The 27,257-nt window shown below is 34.9% G+C and overlaps 1 protein-coding gene across 2 annotated transcripts in view; it reads right to left on the bottom strand.

Annotated features, from left to right (window-relative positions):
• The window catches only part of GRID2 (glutamate ionotropic receptor delta type subunit 2), a 1,453,175-nt gene that overhangs the window by 650,778 nt on the left and 775,140 nt on the right, over positions 1–27,257 (bottom strand). For both annotated transcript variants that reach the window (XM_047091724.1, XM_047091725.1), the window contains one exon: positions 17,898–18,103. In XM_047091724.1, the coding sequence (XP_046947680.1) occupies positions 17,898–18,103 (206 nt within the window). The remainder of the gene's footprint in view (positions 1–17,897; positions 18,104–27,257) is intronic.

Raw genomic sequence — 27,257 nt, 5'->3', positions numbered from 1 at the left:
TATGCATGGTTTTAATAGTACTTCAATAATCCAAAAATGTAACTAACATCATCTATATGGAAGTGCAAAATTGTATGTTTTGTACTACTCCCTGATCACATATTTCTTAGTCAATAGGAATTTGAGTACCTACAAGATACAAATATTACTGAGAATTGCAGAGATATACCCAGACACAGCACTTCTCAAATTTTATTTGGATTTATAGCAATAATAGTAACTTTTTATCAATTTAAGCAGTTCTATTAAAAAAAAACAATTAATTTCCAGGGAGTAAAAGTGAACCTAACTTCAAGGAATCAGTGTACTTGGAATTTGGTGAAATATTTTAAAAAATCAGTGTATTTAAAAATTTAATATACATTTCCAAAATGCTAGATTGATGGGTATATTTTATGGTTTTAGTTTGCTTTCGAATCAATTCATCTTGAAATTTAGCTTGAAATAAGCTTTACTCATCAAAATCTGAGTCTCTTGAAATTGTGATTCTATATCCACCAAAAGTTTGTGAAATTTTTGTTTGTAGCTATAGTATAGAGCTCAGTCCAGGTACACCAAGAAGGTATTTGAATCATCTGAAAATTTATTCCAGACATCTCAGCAAAAGTAAACTCGTATTGTTACAAATATAGTCAGCCCCATGGCTCTTCTGCATCCCAGGTTTCCCAGGTCTTATGTACGGATCCTCTTCAGCTCTGTTCTGCAAACTTAGCAATGGGGTCATCATTACTGCCATCTGTTTCCTCCATAAGTCCTATCTGAAGTTGACTACTTGAACCTTTTAGATTAAAGCAGCATTATCTTTTGTTTTGCAAGTTCACATACAGCATATCGAGTGGTCTTGTCACAACAGTAATTAAGTATTATCCTGTGAGTCACTGGAGTTTAACCATTTCTTTAATCCCCCTAATCCCTTTATATGATAATACATTTCTGAATTCTAGATATTTGAATATGCATATTCAATCATTATTCAAAATATAATATTCAATATATATTATTTTATGTATAATATATATGTAAAAAATGACTATTATAAGCACACACACTAAATCTATTTAGTCTGAATAGCCTGCCTATGCTTGACCCAATACAGCCTTAACGTTCCATTCAGCTTGACTCAGCTTTAGACAGTTTTCTTTCTGATTCTAGGACTTTGACTTCCCTTTTCTGAGAGCATTTACTTTAGGACACTTGCAATTATAAATTAAATCTTATCCCAGCCTCTTGTAGTTTTACAACCCAGAAATGTCTTTTCCAAGGACCTGGGGGCCATCTCTTTGAGATGTCTTAATCAAAGGAAATATAGCCTCTATCTCTAGGTCTCTGTTGTTGGAGAACCTAACTTTGGTAAACACAAATTACCAACACAGATAGCCTAATCACATTGACTAACTTCTACAATAATGTCTTTAGTATTCTTCCACTAGCTTATGCCACTGAAAATTCTTTTTAAAAAATGTTTAACAAGGGGTATCTAGGTGGCTCAGTCAGTTGGGTGTCTTACTCTTGATTTTGGATCAAGTCATGATCTCATGGTTCTTGGGATCAAGCCCTGAATCAGGCTTTGCACTGACAGCGTGGAGCCTACTTGGGATTCTCTCTCTCCCTCTCTCTCTGCCCCTCCCATGCTTGCATGCTCTCTAAACAAACAAACAAAAAAACAAACAAACAAACTTAAAAAACGTTTTAACAAGAGTTAAGCATACCAACAACTTCTTTGTCACGAATAGAAAGTTAGGATGATTTTTTTTACACCTACTGTGTACCTGGAGAGGTAGTATGGCATAGCACACTTGTTAAGGATGGTCTAAAGTTGGCTTTGCTATTACTTGCTGTACGATCTGGGGCTAGTTTCACCTCTTTGTGTCTCATTTTCTTTCTTTCTTTTTCTTTTCTTTTCTTTTCTTTTCTTTTCTTTTCTTTTCTTTTCTTTTCTTTTCTTTTCTTTTCTTTTCTTTTCTTTCTGTAAAATGGGGCCCAATGCAGAAGCTACCTCATAGATTTGGTGTGATTTAATGTGTTAATATGTAAAACACAATAAGAAAAACTCAATAAATGTTAATTTTTGCCTATGGCAACGACTTTACCATGCTTGGAATCAAGTCAGATTTCTTGCCACTATTTACTTATTTCTTATCAGTTTATGTATACAATTAATTTTGTTTGGCTTTTTATATGTTTTGTGCTAAAATTCTTAGGCAGATTGATTTGCCTTTCAGATGGCATGTTTAAAGACTACATTGCAAACTTACTAAGTTGTGAAGGCTAGAGAGCTATTACTTGGGAACCAATTATACTCTCCCAAAAAGAATTCATGATGGACATTGTTGGAAAATAGTAAAACAACTTGGGAAATAATGACTAGTTTAACAAAAATAAAATAAAATGCAGATAATCCTTAAAATCTAGGCAAATAATTGTGTATATAACATTCCTTCAATGAAGAATGAAGATACCCATCTCATTGGATTTTTTAAGGCATATACAAGATAACTTATAGAGTGATTAGCATAGTGTCAGAACCCTGGAAACAGTCCAATAAATGTTGAGTATCTTATTACAGGAAAAGTGAAATAAAGTTGTCATATGCCAGCAATAAAAATTCCATAAGAACAAATTTTAGTGTTTCAAACATCGAATAGTTCTATATCAGTGATTATCAACCAGGGATGGTTTTAATTCCCTATGGCTATCATCACAGTTAATGGCAACTTTTGGCAACGTCTTTTCTTTTTTTTTTTTTTTTTTTTTGTGGATTGTCATGATTGTGTCTACTGGTCTATCCAGTAGAGGTGGGATGCTGCTAAATAATGCAAAGGACAGCTTCCCACATTATCTGCTCCAAACTATCAATAGTGCCAAGGCTGAGAAATTTGCTTCTAGGTAAACACATTTTTATTTATTTTTGAAGTATGAATCCAGTTAATATTCTTCCTTTTAAATTCTAGCCCAGACCTATTATGTAGGTATAAACAAAATATAGGGAATGTTGAGTATATTTTTTCCTGAAACTTGGTAGCTCATGTTAGGATATTGGTTTCTAACTGGATCAGTTAGAAACTGGAAATCAACTGATTTCCAGCATCTCTTATGTTGTCTGCATTGTGGTCCCCATAGGCAGCTTGATTCTTCTATAGCTGTTGGTTGGCTAGCCCCCCTCCTTGGATAAACCATTTTTTTTTTACCTCATTTGTTTTTCTACCTCCGCATAATCTACTACAGAAGACAAATTAGAATCCACTGATTCTACTAGACATGTATTCTTTCCAAATACAATTGAGCTGTCCTCGTTACCTTCCAATTCTCTGTATTTTAATCCTTTCCTGCTTCTTCAGCTTCTTTCCTGTTCAAATATAACCTATGAATAAAACTGATCCTACTTTGTTTCATTGATTCTATATTGATGTTTTTCTATATCTTGTATCTTCAATTTCTCCCTTCCCTCCTGATCTCCCTTACTTCCGTGAAATAGTCTTGGAAAAAAATCTTCCTTGAAATAGGTTTCTTCCTAAGGTTCAGTTACTATCTGATCATCTTGTTTACTTCTAAACATGAAAAAGCTGTGGATTCTTACTCTGCTTATTTGCTAAGAATTCCTTCACTATTTATTTCCTTACAATCTCACCCCCCCCACCACACACACATTATTTTAATAAGAATATTTTTTCACTGTTTTATTTTAAAATTTTTTTAAATGTTTATTTATTTTTGAGAGAGAGAGAGACAGAGAGAGCAGGAGAGGAGCAGAGAGAGAGGGAGACACAGAATCCGAAGTAGGCTCCAGGCTCCTTGCTGTCAGTACAAAGCCAATGAGGGGCTCGAATGCATGAACCAAGAGATCATGACCCTGAGCCAAAGTTGGGGCTTAGCCTACTGAGCCACCCAGGTTCCCAAAGAATATTTTTTCAAAGGTCACCAGTGATCATCTTACTGGCAAACACAGCTTTTCTTTACCACAGCTGGATTCTATTCATTCATTTCTTCCAATCTAATGCAGGTCTCAATCTAGGTGTTCCAAAATAACATCAAATTTTTTACTGAAATTACATTGATCATATTATCTCAAAACCTGTTTATCTTCTTATGTTCTTGATTTCAAAACATTAACTTCCTTGGGTTGTCTGGTGCCTCAGTCACTCGTGATCATGGCTTGTGAGTTCCAGCCCTCCATCAGTCTGTGTGCTGACAGGTCAGAGCCTGGAGCGTGCTTTGGATTCTGTGTTTCTGTCTCTCTCTGGCCCTCCCCCCTCACCCTCTGTCTCTCTCAAAAATAAATAAACATTAAAAATAAACCCAAAAACAAAAAAAAACATGAACTTCCTTGAGACCCAGACTTGAAACATAGGACCTACCTCTGTTGCCCACATCTCAACCTCATTTCACATAGCCAATCATTCCCGAGGCTATTCATTCCAGCATCATTTTCATTTTCTTCTTTATCTGACTTACAATTCTGAACATGGTTAAATTTTTACTGAGTGTGAACATTAGTCTACACATTGTATTTATATTACCAAATACAGTTTTCAAAAAACTCCATGATCTAGAACTACTCCATTTTATAGATGAGGAAAATCAAGCTGAATGATTTTAAGTAGCTTGGCCAGGGCCACACAGTCAGTTTGGCAAAAGCTGAATCCAAATTGCATGTTAATGCTGCCATTGTAGGTTTGACATTCAACGGTTTTCACCTACCTATCTGGTACCACCTTACCTCCTAAGTTTGCATCCAATAATTCTACTTCAGATAGTCTGTGTCCCCTGTACCAACTTGCAGATTGTGAATTTCCATCTGAGTATCTTTATTCATGCTTCCCCTCATTCTTGGAAGGATGCCCTTCTGCTATATTGCTTTAAATCTAAATCCCAAATATAAGTTTCAAATATTGACTTAAATGTCTCATCAATATACATGTTTAAATAATTAATATTTGAAACTAATGGACCTACATATTCATATAATTTTACTGTTGGTGGACACATATAAGTCTAATCTTTTAATCCTCATATGCTTAGAATCCTTGTATTCTATTAAAAATAGGGTTTTCTGGAAAAATCAAATGGACCTTCTTAAGTTTCTAGGTTCTACCTAAACAGTTTATTTCACTCCTATTTATCTATATTACAGTGAGAAAAAGTATAAATAGAATTGTAACCTAGGGTTATCAGCTAACATTTCAACAATGCTTCATGGGGTAGCTATACTTTAAAATCTAGTCTTCTACAAATCTAAAATATTGATTTTGTCAGTAAGCATTTAAGGAATTGATTAAGTTCTGGGAGACTGACTCATACTAACCTAGGTTGGCAAATAGATTTAGACTCCTGTGCTAACTAAGGTCCATTTGCCATGGCTGCCTCGAAGTGCAGGGCAGATTGTAATAATCTCTGTTTCAGTCTGGAAATAGAAAATAAAGGTACTTGTAGCATGTTGTGTCATGTATATACTAAGAAAATTTACTAGAAATTGGTAAATTAATTAAATTGTTAATTTATTAATTTGTAGCAAACATATCTCTCTATTGCTTAAAATACAGGGGCTTGCCAGTCTCCTAGCTTCAAAAGGTGATGCTGAAAATGGGAGCAGCAGCTATAGGGAGGTGCATAATTTTGAAAACTACTTCACTCAGACCAGAGTAAGGGCTGATAAATTATGCCTGGCATACTACAAAAAAAATGCCTTTCTGTTGGCATGTCCTTGCCTTCCAGGTCTGATATATTTCTTCTCTAGGCAGTAATAGACAAGCACTGCTGAATTCTAATCTTCAAATTTATCATTAGGTCTATTCAAATAGTCCCTTTGTTTTTGTTTGTTTGTTTGTTTTTCCATGGAACTTTGTGGCAGGAAAATCACTCTTGGATTCACTCGAATTCTAGATTTGCTTTGATAAGACTATAGCAAGTTATGGTAAGGATTTCTTTTTTTTTTTCTTTTTAAGATTTATTTATTATTGAGAGAGAGAGAACACAAGTGGGGAAGGGGAACCATCATCAGAAGAGAACACTGTGCTGACAGCAGAGAGCCCCAAATGGAGCTCGGACTCAGGAACCATGAGATCATCGCCTGAGCCAAAGTTGGACGCTCAACTGACTAGTCCACCCAGGTACCCCAAGAATTTCTTGAAATAGCTAAGATTTCTCAGTTGTCCCATAACAAATAAACATTTGGTTTACTTCTAGATATGGGTTATCTCATACATTATCTGCAAGCTTTATGTGATCAAGTTTTAGAAAGAACTTTGTTTTATTTTCTATTTCTTTCGGGGGTTGAAGGGCGTAACTTAACTTTTCTTTCTTGTGGCTTTAGTATTTTGTACATTTTGTGTTTACAATATTTTCCTTATTAGTCTGTATATTCCTTGGGGACTAGAATCACATATCATTCATAATTGTATTCCTAGCATCACTTTCCACATTGCCTTCATAGAATTGCTTTAAACATATTGTCTGAATAAATGAATAAATGAATAATGGATTAAAGAAGGGCTTCAATTGCCTTGTTTTAAAGATTGAAGCAATTGTGATTTTATATTTCAATTAAGAGTACCACCCTCACTAATGTTGATATTTTCTCATTTAATTTTGTTTCAATAGAATAGAATAAAATGTCAAACCCATCTGAAAACCTAACAGAAAAAGAAAACTAGCAAATTAGATGTTGCAAAGGCAAAAATTGTTAAATGACTTTTAGACTGTTAGAGGAAGTTAGAATCCAACCGTTCACCAATATCTGTGTCCCAAGTCAGCGGTCACAGGGGAGAGGTGAGTTGGATCTGTCTTATTATGAGATTGAACTTATTGGAACCTAATTCCCTGCTGAGTTCCCTTCTTCAGGGGAAACTTCTGAGAGTTAAACAGAGTTCCAACCAGAAAAGCAAAGCCTGATGCTCTTTCAGGCCTCATTAACAGAAGCAAGAGCTGTCATACATGATTTTGGTCAAGTGGAAACTAAAACAAATTTGAGATTTTCTCATTAAAAGGAAAAAAAAAAAGATCCTAAGCTGTGGCTTGACTGGTAACAGAGCTGCCTTTCAAGTTTAATACAATACTGAGCTAAAGCAAAAACTCGAGATTTGAGAGCTATTCAATAATAATTGATAAATGGGACACAAGAAAAATAAAGTCAGGAATGAAGTGATTCCTATCAGTAGTTTGGTTTGTTTTAGTCAAGTTAAATCAAAATTCTTTTTTTCCTTATAATTCCATGCCATTGTAAAAACCGTATCTATATGAATCAGTTCAGTTTTTGAGTGACAGGGCCATTAGCTGCTACTTGATGACCCATGACTATTGGGCCCTTGGAAAAAGTTAAAACTTTTATTATAAAATCCAGTATTATTAACTTTTGTTATCATGGGAGCATAGAAAGAGTCTTATTCCAATGAAATCATCAAGATAGTCTTTTATTTTCTCCTAAAGTCATGTGCTTCATGTTAAAGAGAAAAAAAAATACGATAAATATACAAGATGCTGTACAAGAATAATAGCCATATGACTTTCAAATACCCCATTTTATTCACTGGTGATAGGAACTTCTAACATTCTTTTCAATTGGAGGGGTTTGGGATAGGCTCCTTTGAAATATGGTATTTTGGTAAGAAGATTATTTTGAATTAAAAGCAATCAAAATCCAGGAGAGTCAGGGAAAGCTGTTTACTCCCACCGTCCAACCACTACCTAAAAGAATTTAGATAGAGGACCTGCTCCAGGAAGTAAGCCATCACTACAGATAACTACATTATAATATGAACTAAGTATGATAGACATGGAAGAGCCCAGCAAGGCCTGTTTCATAGAAGTCCTCTGTGTCCTATTGTTTCTGAATAGCTCAGTAAACCTTTGCCTACCAAAAATGTACTCTTCCTATGAACTGCACTTTTTTCCCTTGAAGTCTCAGATCCCTACCGCCCTTCTCCTTAGTTCAGAATGACATATTACTTCATTTTGCCCGACTGTCTTTGGAATTTCATGTTTGTATGGATTTCCTATATGTTCAAAATTAAATTAGATTTTCTCCTATTAATCTGTCTCTTGCCAATTTGAATCTTCGTGCAGCTAGAAGGACCTTGGAGTACGTAAGAAATTCTTCCTCCCCAACATAATTCAGGCACCCTGGTCCTAAGGTAAAGTGAAAAGCAGATGCTATATGGAAAATAAATGTATCCCTACCCTACAATCCACCATGTAAAACAACTGATTTAAGATGAACTTCAGATGAAAATGTAGATGATAAAACAATATTTCTAAATAAAATGAGTATGTCTTCATGACCTTAGAGTGGGAAGCTTTATTTAAAAACAAAACAAAACAAAACAAAAAGACAAAAACTGCTAGCTATAAAGAAAACAAATTAATAACCTGGACTACATTACAAATAAAATTTATGTTCATCAAAAATTTCTATTTATGGAATAAGAAGACAAACAATGGAGAAGGTATTCAAAATGTATTCATTTGGCAATGAACTCTTATCTCTAATATATATAAAACTTCTACATGTCATGAGGGAAAAAAAGGAAACTGACTTGAATGGGCACTCCATAAACAAAAATAGATCAAAAAAGTCAATAAATATACAAAAAAATTTATCAGGAAAATGCAAATTAAAGACAAAATCGAAACCTAATACATTTCCATGAGGATAAATAAAATGAAGAGGGCAAAAAAAAAAAGTGTTGGTAAGAAAGTTGAAAATTGAAATGCTTCCACTTGCTGCTAAGAGAATTTGGAAAACTGTATCAGCTAGCTTTAATAAATCACATACCTTATGATGTCTCTTGAGCTAGAAATCCTATGCCTAAGTGTACACACAACAAAAACACATGCATAAAACCACTGTTTGTAAAAGACAAAACTAGAAAAAAAAATCATCACCATAAGTTACACTAACAGTGGCATATTTATACAATGAAATACTTTGAAGCAATCAAAATGAATGAATTTTGCCTACATATTTCAATGTGGATGAATGTCATAAATGTAACACTGAACAACAGAAAACTGACAAAACAATATATACAGCATGATCCTATTCATACACAGTTTAAAATCAATCACGACTAGTTTACTGTGTTCAAAGTAAGGATAATGGTTATCTTTAAGGGGGTTATAACTCTGTGGTACACAGAAAGGGAACCTGAGAGTACCACTTATATTCTGTTTCTTGACCTAAACACTGGTTGCATGGAAATTTGAGTTACACACTTATGTGCACTATTCTTGTATATGTTAAATTTCAATACAAACTTTAGTTTAAAAATGCATAGCAGTCATCTATGAGCACAGTAGTATTAAAGGGATTTTCATTTAGTGGATACATTTTAGGGAAAATTTTTTATAAGTTCCTTTTTCAAATATTATTACCAGTGTCATCTTAAAAAATGTACATTGCATAATGTCTTCAAATAATTTCTTTTTTGTTGAAATACTGAGTTATTTAAACAGCTATTAAATAACCATCACAGTAATTTGATTATTCAGAGTACTCTTTTGATGACTGAGAACTTTGCTATATCCATTGAGAAAGATATCTTCACTTGTTTCCTAAACCCTCCTAAAGGCTTATTTGTGGCAAACTGCTTATATACTTGAGGTAAGTAACTTTGCCTCTAAGTTATTTGACAAGATCAGAGTTCTCTGGGATATAATACAATGAAATGAAAGCCATTTCATAAACTATGTTTAAGGAATAAGAGATAATACACTTTTCTCCTTGCAGAATAAAAGGATTTCATGTAACAGCAGGGTTCCTTTTTGAAATCTTGAAAAACTGCAAAAGGAAATGATGTTCATTACCATATAAGTAATAAAACTTCCTGCTTTCAAAGAACTGATTTTCTTATCAAACCTGAAAACTAAAGTCATGACCAAAAAGTTCTAATTTATATAGGATTGTTGTATACTTTGTAGAAAGGCTATTATCTTGTGTCGTTTCCAATGCAAATCTATCCTATATAAAAAAATTGGTTTTCAAAATATCATCCTAACCCATATTTAAATCAAACCATGTAAGCACTCTTGTTTCACCATATTAATTTCAAGACCGCTAGCAGGTACACTGTGGTAACAATTTTCTACCGGTATCACAGCAGGCTGATTTACTCAGCTGCACGTAACAGCAGTATTTTTCTTAAAGCTTTGAAACTCTTGAATGAGAGGTGGAGCGCTAACTGTAGACATGTAATGTATTAAATTTCTAAGACTTCAAAGGGAGCATAATTAACTCAGTGCCACATAATTGCTCCAGAGACAGAAAAAAAGATACAAACAGAATTGATATGCCCATTTTTCCCTTTAGCAATTAAATGACAATACTAAGTGAGCAATTTCTTTTTTTAAAAACTCATTCTTTTGACTTTTTAGTTAACATTTCCTTTGAATATTTCAACAACTTTCTATGCCCACTTAGAATGTATAGGAAGCGATAAAGGTGAGAGTTCTGCTATTCCCCCCTCTTTGGCTAGACTTTCTCTCCATCTCTCTCTCTCTCTCTCTTAGGTGCTTACTGAACCTCTGCCCTCACCATAACTTTACTCCCTCTATCTCTCCTTTTATCCCAATCCATCAGTTTCTTTCTAGTTTCATTTGCCTTTCTATCCATCATCTAATCCTTGGTAAGTTATTTCTACAAATATTTCTCTTAGAATCTGACAATCTGTAGCCTTTGACCCAAAGACAACTTTGCTGTTTTCAAACTGTGAGTGTCCCTTACCATCCATAATCAGCACTAGCTGCGAAGGTGTTAAACATTGCTGGAGGAAGTTACAGATCAATACTGATTGGTTCTGGAGAGGCCTTTAGTTTTTTCTTTTTTTTTTTTTTCAATGTTTACTTATTTTTGAGAGAGAGAAAGATGTAATGCAAGCAGGGGAAGTGCAGAGAGAGAGAGGGAGACACAGAATCCTAAGCAGGCTCCAGGCTCTGAGCTGTCAGTACAGAGCCCTATGTAGGGCTCAAACTCACAGAAGGCAACATCATGACCTGAGCAGAACTCAGAGGCTCAACCGACTGAGCCACCCAGGTGCCCCAAGGCCTTTAGTTTTTTCAACTACAAATTTGGAATTTGGACAAAATGGTGCATGCTGGACTTTCCAAATCTAAATGTCATGATATTATCTCCTAAAAATTGTAACAATGGTTCATAAAATACCTTATGTTTGTTTAGTTTGAAACTCTACAAACCTTAAAGAACATGCTGGAATTTGCAACTCAAAAAGGTTAAAGGGATCACATCCTAACCCCGAATAAAATATAAGGAGTTGAATATGTATATAAATCAATAACCATGAGGCAAAAGGGAAAAGGCCATCAGAAAAGTGTTTTTTTTTTAATGTTTATTTTTGAACTAGAGAGAGCATGAGCTAGGAAGGGTCAGAGAGAGGGAGACAGAGGATCTGGAGTGGGCTCTTCACTGACAGGAGAGAGCCTGATGTGGGGCTCAAACTCATGAAATGCTATGTCATGACCTGAGCTGAAGTCAGATGCTTAACTGACTGAGTCACCCAGACTCCCCAGAAAAGTGTTTTTAAACAAATTACTGAAAAAAGAAAAGCAGACGAAGTAATGGTATCTGATGAAATGTGGTAGAACGAGCCACAGACTAGTTATTGTTGTAAGACATAGCAGCAGAGAGCCCTCTCCGCTGCTGAGCCCTAGAAATTTTGATACTTGACAAATGTCAAGCCAAATGGAGGGCAGGAGTGAGATGGGAGCTGAAAAGTAAAAGAACAGAGTGAATTCTTATCATTCCCAGTAGTTATGTTCTATAAATTTCCTGAGAACATGGAATTAATAAATGTTGAATCACTGCTCCTAGGGGAAATACAAAGTTTGGTTCCTACAAGCCTCTGGTTTTATTTATGCTTCTATTTAAAGACATTTTATTGAATATTTATTGTAAATATGATTACTACATGTTGTATATATATATTATTGTGTCCAATCCATTTGGGCTTCTGTAACAAAATATCACAGATTGGGTAGCTTATGAAAGGCCAAAATTTATTTCTCCCAGTTCTCCCAGCTGGTAGTTCAGGCAGGTGCCAGCATGGTTGCACCATGCAAAAGAGGGCCATCTTTGGATTACAGACTTCTTGTGTTTTTACATGGCAGAAGGGGCTAGAGAGCTCTGCAGGGTTCTTTTTAGCATTTTGAACAGCACTGGTCCTTTTTATGAGGACTCTATCCTCAGGAGTTAAGCAGCTCCCAAAGACCATCACAGTGAGCACAGGATTTCAACATATAAGATTGGACAGGACAACACAAACAATCAAACAATAGAATGTTGATTCATTAACATTGAACTCATGGCCAAGGGTACTCATGCCTGAATGAACCCTACTGAACAGGTATTTTTTTAGTAAGACACATCTCAGTAAAAGCAGAACTTCAAGCACTGTACTTGGAGGCCATTTTAAATAGTGAAATCAGCAACAAATGGCACAAAAAATGCAAAAAAAATAAAAAGACACTAAATAAACTGCAAAAAGGACATTCATTTACAGTATAAGAGCCAAAATAAGAATGCAGAGCACAGCTTTGTTCAATCGTAGATAGGAATCTGGGCTGTCAGGCAACTCAAATTTTTCACATCTCTGCACATTTCTGTGAATTACTTGTGAAACATCTCTTGTACTGATTTTCAAATTACAAGTAAATTTTAGCGAGTAAGCAAATTTGCAAATACACTATTAGTGAATAAAGAGGACTGACTCAAGTTAAATGCATACTGATTTTCACAATGGCTTTCTCACACACTGTCTCATGCAAAATGATATGTGTGTGTGTGTATGTGTATACAATGTATGTATATATATGTATATATGTACATATATATAATTCTTTTCTAATGTATGTGTGTGCGCGTGCGTGTGTGTGTGTGTGTGTGTGTGTGTATATATATATATATATATATATATATATAATTATTTTCTAAAAAAACATATGGGGTGCCTGGGTGGCTCAGTTGGTTAAGCATCCGACTCTAGATTTCAGCTCAGATCATGATCTCATGGTTTGTGAGTTCCAGGCCCACATCAGGGTCTACACTGGTAGGGACTCTCTCTCCCTCTATCCCTCTCTCTGCACCTCCACAGCTCACTCTTTCTCTCTCTCCCCAAGTAAATAAATAAAATTTGAAAAAAAAAAGTAGATCATCTGGGCTAAATTGGGGACACTAATGTTGACATTACTATCCTAAAACAAAGACCACACATAAACATACATATAAAATCTAGCATCATCTCCAGCAAAATGGCAGTGTTCCGTTTGTTCAGTTTAAATGGAAGCTCGCCCGTGGACAAGCCAAAAGGTGTCTTCATATGTACAACTTTCAATCAACTTATTAATTCCTAAATATTAATGTCAAGCAAGGATCATAAAACATTTGAAAACAACTGCAATATGAAATAGATCAAGATGAACTAAGGAAAAAATACTTTACAAAAGGTAATGTGAGAAAATAAGACTTAAAAATTCTAAGGATTAACGTTTGAGAAGTCAAAGCTACTTTATATGTTAAAAGGGAAAAAAAAAGACTTAGAAAGCACAGAGTTAAAGGGATGGTAAAAGAAACTCACTTAGACACATATTGTGAAATTTGAAAACATTAAAAATAAAGTTCCCAAAATTTCAAAGCACAGACAACAAGCAACCTTCAAGCAAATAAGAACAAACATCCATTGGATTTCTTTTCAGGTGACTGAATGCCAGAGTACAATAAATTAATGCTAATGAAGTTCTGAGGTAAATGATTTTTGAACTAGAGGTTTATAATTAGCCAACTTATTCATGAAATATGAAGTTAGAACAAATATATTTTCATAAATAGAAAGAATGATGAAGTCTAACTCCACATACCCTTCTTTCAGTAGTTACTTGAGGATATGCTCAGGCAATATAGGAAACTAAGAGACTAGAAGACATGAGATCCAAGAATTTGTAGATCTGACCCAGATGAGTGGGTGATGAAGAAAGTGCGAAAAATAGCATAGAAAAGAAAGGGCTCTGGGAGGGAAGACCTTAGGCAGGAAATTAGTAGGAGTTTGGAGATTTGCCTCTAAAGACAGGAGTTTAGATTTTAAATAGCCAACAAAGATAAAATGAAGAAAAAAAATCTAAGAAAGTAATTACTCAAATGAAAAACCTGAGAAAAAGGCCCTCAATAAACCATATCCTAATACTTTGTTGTTCAGTGAAAAATATTCATAGTAATAAAAGTATAAGCACATTTATAGATTTTCATCCTATAGAATCAGCTTTTAGCCAAGGCATGAAAGGTTTATTTATGGTTACAGAGTAGAATATATATGCTCTTAACACACCCAATATAAAAGTAAAGCAGAAAAGTGAGAGAGCCATGAAGTGACTTCAGGGACACCATGCCTTTTCCACAGCAGGTGCAATGGAGTAAAGGTGAGAAGAGATTGTGAATATGGGTGAAGTCAATGAACTAAGTCTTCATTTATGATAGCAAAAATGAAATAGGTAGATGATAAAATAATAAGTCAACTATAATACTCACCAGAGTAAGTAGAAATGGGGAAAAAAGCTAAGAGTGACTTGATCTATTAATGAAATATTATATAACCATTAAAAATTATAAAGAGCACTTCATAGATCTCAATGGAATGAACTCTTAGATGTTACTAAGTAACAACAATTCAGGCACATATGTAGTAAACCACTATTTGTGTAATAAAACGTGAAAAGGTGAATGTATGATATGTATATGTATATGTATATGTATATGTATATGTATATGTATATGTATATGTATATGTGTATACCTGGAATGCAACACAAGACACATTTTTTTTTCCTTTGAGAAGATAATTGGGTGTTTGAGAAACAGTGGCAGAAGGTTATCCTTCTGAAATTTTTAAATGTTGAATCATGTGAGTGTGTATTCTAAAAATAAAAATGAAGGGGCGCCTGGGTGGCGCAGTCGGTTAAGCGTCCGACTTCGGCCAGGTCACGATCTCGCGGTCCGTGAGTTCGAGCCCCGTGTCAGGCTCTGGGCTGATGGCTCAGAGCCTGGAGCCTGTTTCCAATTCTGTGTCTCCCTCTCTCTCTGCCCCTCCCCCGTTCATGCTCTGTCTCTCTCTGTCCCAAAAATAAATAAACGTTAAAAAATAAATAAATAAATATAAATAAAAATGAAATTTAAAAAATTAATTCATTCTGGAAATAATTAATGGAGACAGAAAAAGGTAGACTAAGGGACTCCTGCTTTTTTAATTACAAAATATTCACATGTTTTATTTTTAAAACTGTCTGTATATCACAGACACACAGACGCAAACACTGAATTGTTTGCCTTTCATTGTCTGCCTAATGAATTCTTAACAATTTTGCACAATTCTGGTAAAGCAAATTATCTGTGAAATTTTTCCTGCCAAACACCAGCTCCCTGCAGAGTTTCTCAGTTCTACCATAGGAACCATTTACTCATCACTGTTACAGCATTTTCTTTCATATTTTATTATTTAGTTACAAGCTTGCCTCCTCCACTAGATCAAGTGGTCCTCTAAGTCAAGAACTATTCTTTGTATCTCCAGACCTTTGATGCCGCATGCCTTCTAAATTCCATACTGCTTGCCTTTTGAATTAATTGTTTCTAGTACTGAAGGGCCAGTCTATTTCCCTAAGTGGGGAAATGCTCCTAGAACCTATAGGGGAGCAGAAACAAGCTGAGAGGTGTTTGAATACAGTTAATTGAAAATGGGAGCCACTCTAGAGGTCAAAGGACAGTATAGCTAGTTTAGGATGGGTAAGGTGGGTAGGTTAACATTCTTCCTGTCATTGAGGCTATAGAAGAAACAGTACAGTTTGGAGACATAAAATCAGTGATTGTGAAAGAAAAGTGAGTGGGGGGAGAAAAGTGGTGTCTGGGTAGAGGAAAGAAGAGAGGTCTCAGGAAAATCACAAAAACATATATATTTTATACGCTTGGGAACAAAGTTGGAAAGAGATTATTATAAGTATCAAAGTTCAAAGTCAAGGATAGGGGACAGTGGTCAGAATACTAGCAAAGATCATGATTTGGCAAAAGCACTGATCTTCTTGTCCCTCTTCTTAGCCCGTTACTTCTGACTGCTTGGTAAATATATATGAACTGTTACCTGACATTAGTAGGCCTTTGCCATCTGGTTTACATCCATGATTTACATAGTGTGTGTCACTTCTCTTTTCCGTGTATCCTACTTTGAATCTATACAAAAAACTACTTGCTTTATTCTGAGCATACAATCAAGGACTATGTCTTTGCACATCTTGACATTCTTTTCAGTTCACCAAGTAATTTTTGAGCACCTGCTGTGATTAGGAACGTACTATATGCTAGAAAAAAATGACCTACAACTTACCATGTCTTAAGTACTTACTAGGTGCCATCCCAAATCCCCCTTTCAGGCATAATACAGGATGTCTCATTATATTACAAATTTAATACGTTGAAACCAATATAGTATTCTCATTTTATTTACGACAAAACAGAGGTTCAGAAATGTTAAGTAATTTGCCAACCCCACACGACTAGAAAGTGGCTGAGATGGACTTGTATCTGTTGAATATCACACTTCTTTTGTGAATTCCTACTAATGATAATAAGTCCAATTCTAATGTGTCTTCTCAATGAGCCTTTCTGATGTCCACAACCCCCAACCAAAGATGACCATAGATGCTTCTGCCTCATTTATTATAATTTTAAGATTCTAATTTATGCTATATGTCTTTGTGTATCTGTCTTAAATTTTCTACCAGATTTTGAGTTTCTTGAAGGAAAAAAAAAACAACTCCTGTAAGATTGGAAATATTCTTTCTCTTGTGGAAACATCTCATTGTTCAATGAGACTCTCTGAGTAATTTGATAGATTAGAAAAGGTCAATATTCTACACATGTCCTTAACTGCATAACAAAGTTCTCTATTAAAATGTTAAAAAATGGCATTATTGATAGTTTTCCAAAAGTTTTATTCTTCTTAGTGATTTATATTCTGCTTCAGTTCCTTCATACCAATTATATTATAGAGTGTCAAAGAATTTCTAGCACATTCCTAATTTGGAGGCTTTATAGCAGCACTTTGAGAGCTAAAGAAAGCTTACTAGAGAAGTGAGGAAAAAAGTATTAGTCAAATAGTCACCAAAATTAAAAACACTGATAATAAAACCCAGGTGAAAGTATGTACTGTCATGACCAGTTCTAGCACTACATAAAAATAAAAACGTGAAGTAGGCAAAATGACAATAATCCAGTCAGGGCAATAGCAAGCATTTTAGAACATAAAGATGTCATACCAATCATTAAAAAGTCTTAATTGTATTCTTACAAAGTGTTGGAACTTCTAGCCAAATGAACAGACACAATTAAAATTTTGAAGATGTGGCATCATAAAATGTACAATGGGCATCACTTTGTAGAGCTTCAGACAGTTTTAATTATTTGTCTTTGTACAGAGTTCACAGAAGTAAATCTGCTCTATGTTTCTGTAAAAGTAATCATGTGCCGGCAATAATAGCCTGATTGAAGTGTATCTTTTCTCAGAGGTACTATTCTGACTTGCAAAAATTTAAGGATTGGTTAGAGAATTTAGAGAATTTATTCTTGAACATGTTAAAGTAATTCAGGGTCAACAACACTTTTGAACTCCCATGAGATTTCTTAAAATCGTCCTGGCTGTGTGCTTAAATACATAAAAACAAACATTCTCAGCAATTAACTGGACAGTGTGGGATAAATGCAATGAGCAAGAAATTCAGTGCCACTTCCATTAGTGCTAATGAGAATTGGGTAGTTAATTCTCCAGCACTTCTCTGAATTTTCAACTTGTCCGTTAGGTCTATTCCAAAGCATTTACTTCTTCACCTATCCCTACCCCATGACAATTGTCACTTACCTCAGTAATGAAGGATTTGGCAGTAGCAGGATTCATAACAAGGATGGCTCGCCTAAGAGTGTCTCGATAGCGATTCAATTCTTCTATTCTCAAGGTGTCAAAGAGAGTGGTGATCATTTTATTGATGTTGTTTTCTACCTTCTGCAGTGCAACATCCATTCCCTGCTGAGATACTTTGTCCAAAAACTCCTGTATTCCACGGATATCTAGGAACATCAAAAGCACATCGAAATGTGAATTAGAACACAAAAGGTAGATAAAAGCTATTTCACTCAAACCAAAATGCAGTTTATTGTTCCACATTGTAGACTATTTAAAACTACTAATTGAGTAGCTGATAGAGCTCTCAAATGTATTTTAGGTTTAGTACAATATAATGTGTTTATGTGAAAAATGCAGGCATTATTATTTTTAATTTTTTGTTTATTCATTTTTGAAACAGAGAAAGACAGAGAGAGCAGGGGAAGGGCAGAGAGAGAGGGAGAAAAAGAATTCGAAGCAGGCTCTAGGCTCTGAGCTTTCAGCACGGATCCCAATGGAGGGCTCCAAACCACAAACCGTGAGATCATGACCTGAGCCGAAGTGGGCCGCTTAACCGACTGAGCCACCCAGGCGCCCCAGGAATTATTTTTTAAATGAATTTCTTTGTCTCCACTGAGCATTTTAAATTATCTCACCTCTACCAAAATCTTAGGACTGGGTAGAGGGAAGTAGTTGAGGAAGACTGTCATTTGTCTATTTATTTTGCTCAGCATTCAAGAGTGATATTAACTTTAGATAAAATATGAATATCATTAATGGCAGATGACTCTAAATCAAAATTACTACCAGTTCTAGAAACAGGCAATAATATTACTAAGACTTGACATTGACAATCTAAATAGAAAGAGGGTTTTGAGAGGTTATCTTCTAAGCGTTACAGGTCATTTAGACCACAAATAAAGTAGCCATTCTTTTGTCATTTTATGAGTACCACTTCCTTAGCTCAAATACTGCAAACCTGGTAGGAGACAGTTCTCTTTTCAGGAGTATGAGGGATGTACTTTGTCTATAAGATATATTTTAACAAAATATTCACACACCAAGTCCAAAATAAGCAAAGTTCTAAAAGATTATCAAATGAAAACTATCTCTATTTCATATTTAAATAAAAGGATCAAATCCATTCTAAAAAAAGTGTTTAAAGATTGTATTTTGATGTATATTTAAGTAACAATAAGTGTCTGAAATGCTACAAATATTTCTTCATACCACATTGGCTGTTTATAGAAGGGATCTGAACTTTACAATCTTAATATAGCAGATTTGCTTTAATGATATAATAAACTTTATTTTTTCTCTATATATCTATGGCTTAGAGTGTTTTGAGGGAATAAAAAAACTGGTGAAAGATAAGAAGTAAATAGAATTGTAGGTTGCTTATTATGAATGGACTATACTTCAATATTCCCAGTTGTACGTTTGCATGCATGTAAAATTTGTCTCTCAAGGGCAATAATTAGCTCGTGTGTTTTTCATACATTAACAATTAAAACAATATGTAAGCCCATAGAATTAGAAAACAAATAGCTACAAATTTGGAAACCAATATTTGCTCATACTGAAAGTTTATATTTGCAGGGTTACAAATTAATAAAAATAACTTGCTTTCTTTTTATGATTAGTTTTATTTTAAAACAATTCTATAAATAGTATATGCTATCTAGTGAATCTAAAACTCTTAAAATAGATTACTGTATAAATTCTGCATTATATGTCTCATTCCTTGTTATGTTATAAATCCAGGATATCAGAATCATAAAGCTTGACAGAACAAAGCCTCATCTAGAGCACAAGAGATGTAAAAGCAAGAATAATATATTAATAATTAATTATGTACTCATTAAGTGTCCAAGTCAGGAAGTACCTGAGGGTTTAAAATACTCAAGTATGGATTAAACAAAAGGTTAGATCTAATGAGATTTACAGATATAGGTAGACATATAATAGGACCATGTACACATTCAACAGGTGTTCTCAAACCTTGGTATGAATTAGAATCACCTCGGGAATCTTATTAAAAATACAGAAGCCTCGGACCCATCCCAGAACCAAATACCTTTACAATTTGCACCAAAGCAGATCCTTGATTTTGAATTGTAAGTAGTTGTTTCTTTATATTGAATCACTTAAATGTGCAGTTAAATGTAATACAAACCAAACAAGAAATACATTGAAATAAACAAAGATGCCCAGAAAACAGTGTGGCCAAAGCTTAAGGTTCCAGATCAATTACGTTCTAGGAAATCTTCTTTTCACAGATATAACATACTGGTTCAATTTCATATCTTAACTTTGAGGGAAAAAAAATGTTCCAAAATGCATTTATTGAATACAGATACAATGCTGTGTTCAAGGAACACAACAATGAATACCATTCCCCACAATGAAACAGACAGTAAGCAAGTAAACAAACTAATAAATACAAATCACACTAAGTTCTTGGGAAGCAACAATAAGGGTGATCTGGTAGATAATGACAGGGTGGTGAGGAGAATCGAGTTTAGTTATAATAGTCAAGGAAGGTTTCGCTGGAAAGCTGGTACTTAAACTGATCTAAAACATGAGAAGCCATTACCCAAGCAAAGACGTAGGAAGAGATGACAGCATGATAAATGCCCAAGGCAGAGAAGAGTTTGTGTTTGAAGAACATAAAGGCTTCCAGTGTGGATGCACCCAAGTTAGTGAAGGGAGAACAGAGTGGGGTGCAGATGTATGGAGAGGGAGAGGCAGATTATGTGGTTCCTGGCGAGACACAGAAAGAAGCTTTGATTTTATTCTAAATACAGTTTTAATCTCTTAAAAGTTTAAGTAGAGGATCTAACTGGATGACAACCTATGTGTGAAAAATGAAACGCGGTCTGAGAGTGACTTGTTTGATAGTATAACTCAAACGAGCTTATAAATAGTTTTCTCTTGATTTAAAACCGTATGGCATTTTTTAGCTTTTATTTTGGCCAGAAATTAAGTAATATGGCATATTGTTGTATAGCCCCAAAAGTGATGTGATACAAGATCGCTATTACAACTTTGCTTCCTTAGTCTGGAATTCCGGTTATCACTACCTAGATGATCTCTTCGTAAAATTTTCAAGTATTTTTTTCTGATCTACTGTGTGTAAATTACAGTGGAGGGTCTAAAACACACCAGTTACTATTATTAACAATAATAGTACATAATCACTTATTAGGAGATCACCCTTCCCATGCGATAGAACCTAACTGTCTAAAATTTACTGTTGGCTAGTTACCCAAAATAGCAAGCATAATGTTTTAGACTCTTGAAATGCAGGAATTAAATAGTAACAGCTTTCCTTATTTAAGAATAATACCAAACACCTACGACATGTGGCAACTGGTAAGCTTAATATGAGAAGAATCTGAATCATGCTGTCTATTAGTTGCTGTATGGAAGTGTTATTAAAAGAGAGAGTGGGCCTTTGGTTTTAATAATTCATGAACATAATTAACCATCACAATTGTTCAGCTGTGTGTCTATTCCTTGACAAGAAATAAAAATAAAAGTCATAGAAAGAAAGAAGACAAGACATAGTGCCTTACTTCAAGAACTTCTAGGCCTGTGGGTGTGACTAAGTGCTATTCATTAACAATAGGAAGTTAAATATAGTTTCAGTTCAGTAATTCCAGTGATTACTGATTCTACTGACCAGATAATTCTAAAACAGCAAGTGGTAGAAGGCTCATTAACTAAGTTATTAAACATAAGATTAGGGAAAAAATTGCTTTTTTTCCCAGACACTGTAAAGGAACTTGTGCTACGTGAAATAATGACCTTCCAAAGAAGCCCAAATCCTAATCCCTGGAATCTGTGAATAAGTTATTCAGCAAAGAGGTTTAATGCTCTTGGTGGCATTAAGGTTGTTCATCCCCTGATCTTAAGATGGGGAGTATCTTGTATTATTGGGGTGGATCTGGTGATAACAGAGTCCTTAAAATTAGAAGAAAAAGGCAAAAGAGAGAGTCAAAGGGAGATCTGACTACTGAAGAATGAGTTGACCTTGGGGAAAGTTCAAAGAGATGTAACACTGTTGGCTTTGATGAAGGGGGAAGGAGAACTTCAGCAAAGAAATGTGGATGGTCTCTAGAAGCTAGAAAAGGCATAGAAGGTTCTCCCCAAGAGCCTCCAGAAAGGGACACAGACCAGCTGATATCTTGATTTTAGCCCAATGGGCTTCCACGTCAGCCTTCCAACCTATAGAACTGTAAAATAATAATTTGTGTTGTTAAAGCCTCTAAATTTGTGGTCATCTGTTACAGCAGGAATAGAAAACTAGTAGAGAAGTATACTTGAGTCTAGTCCTTAGGTCAGCACTTTTCAAATGGTGGTCCACTTAATTTAATTTTGTAATCATCTGGAAAACTTGTTGAAAAAGAAGTTTTCTGAGCCCCACCCCACTACAATAAAATAAAAACTCTAATGACAAAGCCCAGATATTTTCTCAGCTGAAGATTCTTAGGAAACCAGTTTGAGAACGAATGCTCCAATTTCTTACCCTTTCTTTCATAGGCTCCTATGAAAAAGCCATGAAGATTATGGATCCTCCTTTTCCCCATATATGTAGATACCAAAAACATTATGCATACTGCCTAGATTATGGTCTCTTAGTCTGATCTGCTTGCTCCCCTTAAAGGTAGTTATTGGAGAACCTGGATTAGCATATCATCACTGCTCTTAATGATTTTCTTTCTATTCATGCTACACTGGAAGGTAAAGAATAGTTGTTCACATGTTAACTAGTAGTGTGTATTACATTTTGTTTAAATAGAGGCAAATTTTTTTTATTTATTTATTTATTTATTTATTTATTTATTTATTTATAAATGTTTATTTTCAAGAGAGAGAGACAGAGTGTGAGTTGGGGAGGGGTAGAGAGAGAGGGAGACACAGAGTCTGAAGCAGGCTCCAGGCTCTGAGCTGTCAGTACAGAGCTTGATGCAGGGCTTGAACCCATGAACCGTGAGATCATGACCTGAGCTGAAGTCTGGCGTTTAACCGACTGAGCCACCCAGGTGCCCCTAAATAGAGGCAAATTTTAAATAAAAATATCAAGAAATATAACAGACACGAATACCCTTCCCAATAACACTGAGTTGGTTTCAGTTATTAATTAATCTAACTAGCTGTCTTTCAGGCCTAAGAAAAACGTACTAAGCTATAGAAGATTGAGTTTTCCAGGGAAGCAAACTCTGAGGTAAAGATGGAAGAACAGGATGTTTATTAAGAACAGCCTGCAGGACTAACGCTTCTGTAGCCAGGAAAGGGAGCAAGAGTCAGCAGAGGGAGAGTGGGGATACTGCTCAACCGAATCTGCCCAGACCCCTGGAAGTGGGATGCCCTCAGAGTTCTCTCACGTTAGGGCCAGTGGAAGGAGAAACTTGATCATCCTTCATGGGCTTCGGTTTGGTGGTTCTCCTCAGCTGAGGGCAATTCCTGGGAGGGTACTGAGCTGTCAGTGCTCTCACAGATTGGGGAATAAGTGCTTCAGTTCTGAAGGGGTGGGGGGGTTGGATGGCACAGGACAGAATGTATCCAGGAATTTTCCTTGCATTTATTGTTTTGGTTTTCAGGCTAATTTGACATTATAAGTAATTTGCCCTTATAAACCATTGCATCTTTCTTCTTTGAAACAATTATCTATGGGGGCGCCTGGGTGGCGTGGTCGGTTAAGCGTCCGACTTCAGCCAGGTCACGATCTCGCGGTCCGTGAGTTCGAGCCCCGCATCAGGCTCTGGGCTGATGGCTCAGAGCCTGGAGCCTGTTTCCGATTCTGTGTCTCCCTCTCTCTCTGCCCCTCCCCCGTTCATGCTCTGTCTCTCTCTGTCCCAAAAATAAATAAACGTTAAAAAAAAATTTGAAACAATTATCTATGGAAAACACAGTACACTTGATGTCAGACAACCAGGTTCGGATCCTTACTTTTATGCCCACCTACCCTATGGACTTGGAACTAATTTCATAGTTGATGTCTGTTGTTTTTAGCTTCCCAGTATTTCTTCTCCTTTATTACAAATAACAAGACTTCATTTTTCATTTAAGAAACAAACCTGTCCCCATCCCTTGTATTCAACATTCTATTGTGTTCTATATTCTATTACTGGATGGTCATGTATCCCAGGATGGTCAATTTGAGCTCACCACATCCTTGGATAGTCACAGGATTCAAATGAGGACTGAGATTTGATATATGGGTAATGAAAAAAAAATCTCTTTTTTATATCACACGTGGTATGATGTACTTTTGGGACTGCGCATCCAGTGTTGTTTAGAGAGAAGCTGAGAAAGAAGCCAATGTGTGAGGTAAAACAGAGGCAAGGCAGCTGTTGCTTAGACTTTTCAACTACATGAGTCAACGAAAAAAATTTTTTTTTCTTTTTTCTCACTTAGTTTGAAGTGAATTCTTGTCTCTTTCAAGAGAAAGGGTATTGACTAATACAAAACCTTTTTTGTAAATATATGATAGTTTGGTGATGAAGGTAAAAACACAGTTCCTATCCGTGATATACATCCAGTTTAGTGGAGCAAAGGATAACTTACACAGGTAATTAGGATTCAGTGTAATTAATGCCAATAAAAGAAATGGAAGCCAGGAATGGAAACATAGGGTTAATAGCAACTAACTACACCTTACTGATGAAAAGAAACATGTTTAAACAAATCACTGGGTTGTTCTGATAAAAGGAAATAGGGCTTTGTGAAATATTAAAGCAGTTTATTAAGCACAAATTTCTAAGCAAGGTACATTTTCATTATCAAGACTTTATTAACCCAGTCAAAAGTCCCATTTGTTCTTAACTTTCTTCTGCTATCTTTTTCTGTGAAAAAAAATGAAAAAAGGAAATCTTTATAAGGACTAAAAGTTGACCGAGGTAACATCCTCAGAAGTTGACATAGCAACTGTCAACTTCTCTGACATCTGAATTGTGTAACCTATTCAGACCATTTCCCACAAAAACTCTCCAAGAGGTGGTGGCTGATTGAAGCTCAATTATTTATTTTATTAAATTATGTAAAATAATGACTTTATCATGGTTACTAATGTGAGATTAAATGTAATCTCTATATTAAAAATGGTTTAAATTTAATTAGATTAGGATAGAGAAATCCCAGGCTATATTAGAATCTAATGTATAAATACATGTCCAAACTGACCCCCAAACCATTAGTATGATATCCTGTTGTACATTGCAAACCAGTGGTCAGCATCCAAATAGATCCCTTTTAGAATCAATTCTTATGTGTCAAGCACTTTGAAAGAATGTTTGAGCAAGACAAAAAACAGTCCTTGCCCTCAAGGAGTTTGTTATTATACCATCTGATGATAACACAGGCCCTACAGTAGATAGAAGAATCTCACTTGACTACTCATTTTCCAAACTATAGTTGCAATTTAACTAAATTTAGTGACATTATCTGGAATATATCAGATGGTATTCCTCAACATCATTATATTCAAATATCCAACTTAAAATACTGAATTTGGTAGGAAAAGAGATTTGTCACTAAGTTTCTGATTTTTTTTTTTTCTCCTCTACTCATCTCTCTCCTCATTTGAGTAGATTAGGCATATTTAATCATTTTGACCACTTAATGCATTGAAGACCTCACTTGGAGCAGGAGACTAGCACTGCATTCAGCCAATCCTGGAGTTTCTGAAATGATGACAGAATTCTGAGCATTAAAATTACTATGTAGAATCTTGTGACTTTTTTTTTTAGATAAAAAGGAATATGTCATGTCGCCAGATATGTGAGCTACATCATTGAGCTGAATGCCTTTTCCCAACATACGAATAGACAGCAAAGCATACTGTACAAAATGCCTCATTTCCTGAGAAAATAAGTCTTTCAACCACTGAGTGATCTAAAAATTTTTATTTAGAAGAACCCTTACTTCAAAGGGAGTTTAAGTCTCCACTGAGTATTTCCTTGCCATTTGTAGTGTATTTAGGAAAAAAAAGAGATAATATGCCGTCTTAGATTTTGAGGTGACAGTCTAGCAACAGTGGCCCATCACTAAGATTTTCTATTTAATGAGAACTTACTATTTTAGCATTAGATCATAGTGTTTTAGTATGAGAGTCATCTTTACAGTAATGCTGATCAATAAGGACATTTGACTAAGAACAAATCCAAAGTAGTTCAATATATCATTTTTAACTACTCGGCATAATACGTACTAAAGGAAAAGAAATAGTTCAATAAGATGCTTGAATTAATTATACGCTTATTGACGCACATTGAAGTAAATGAGAGAACTGAAAGTTGGAAAGTGGCCAAATGAGCAATAAACAGCTTTAAGACTGTCTAGAGAGATAGTTAATAATATTATAGTCATTAGACATTTAAAAAAAAAACTCTCAGGGTAATTATAAACATTTGCAATCAATTAAGAGGAATGTGTCCATTTTACGGGCCTTGATTAAGCCTACATCAAGATGCATGGAATAAATGTTATTCCTTGGAATGCATTCATGAGGATGATCAGCCAGTGTTCATTTCAAAGGGGCTTAACATATGGCAATGTAATTGTAAGGAAAGGGTGATACACTGATGTACTTAATGGTAGTGTGTAAGTACCTCAGGTCACTCGATTATGTATTGACCCTTAATTTGAATCATTAAACTAATGTTTTCAGAATTCAGGAGAGCCCATAAGTAACTCATTTAGTAATCCTTAGAGTTGAGTTTTGTTTTTCTTTTTTTTTCTTTGCTTTTGTGTCGACGGGTGTGAAAATATTTTATTTCTATATAAAGAGAAAAATGTATATTTCATTTAATCATTTCCATACTAAGATATTTTATCAACACCTATTATGCACTTTAAGGTCTCTGATTTTCAGAAGTACTCAGTTTAACAAATTAGAGCAGAAATTTACATATGGCCAAAAAACTTATTGTAAAAGAGAATATACTATCCTGGCACTAAGGAAAATGTCAGAAAGGTTGAAAACATAAATAAGTTCCAGCTAACCAAAATCAACAAACAAAAACAAATTCAAAGAAGAATTAATAGGTGTGTGTTTTAGAAATAATTTTAAATGTTGAATTATAAAGACAAGTACTTATAGTTTTAAAATATTTCATATATGTCAATTTAATATTAAATTAAAATTTAAAATTTAACTTAATTAAAATAAAATGATCTAATTAATGCTTAACTAAGTTTTTTTTTTTTTTTTTCTTATAAGCAAGGTTCCCTTAACTGGAAAAAGAAGAACATGGGTCCATATATGCCTACCCTTCACCCAGAGGTAATTCACCCATCACATAATTCAGGTTGGTGACTGAGAGTCCACCAAAT

This window comes from Lynx rufus, unplaced genomic scaffold (assembly GCF_022079265.1).
Source record: "Lynx rufus isolate CCGP_SWC_20201006 ecotype Redwood Valley unplaced genomic scaffold, mLynRuf1.p SCAF_3, whole genome shotgun sequence".
Classification (NCBI taxonomy): Eukaryota; Metazoa; Chordata; class Mammalia; order Carnivora; family Felidae; genus Lynx; species Lynx rufus.
The sequence above is the reverse complement of the archived record's forward strand: the minus strand, read 5'-3'. Positions and strand labels throughout refer to the sequence as shown.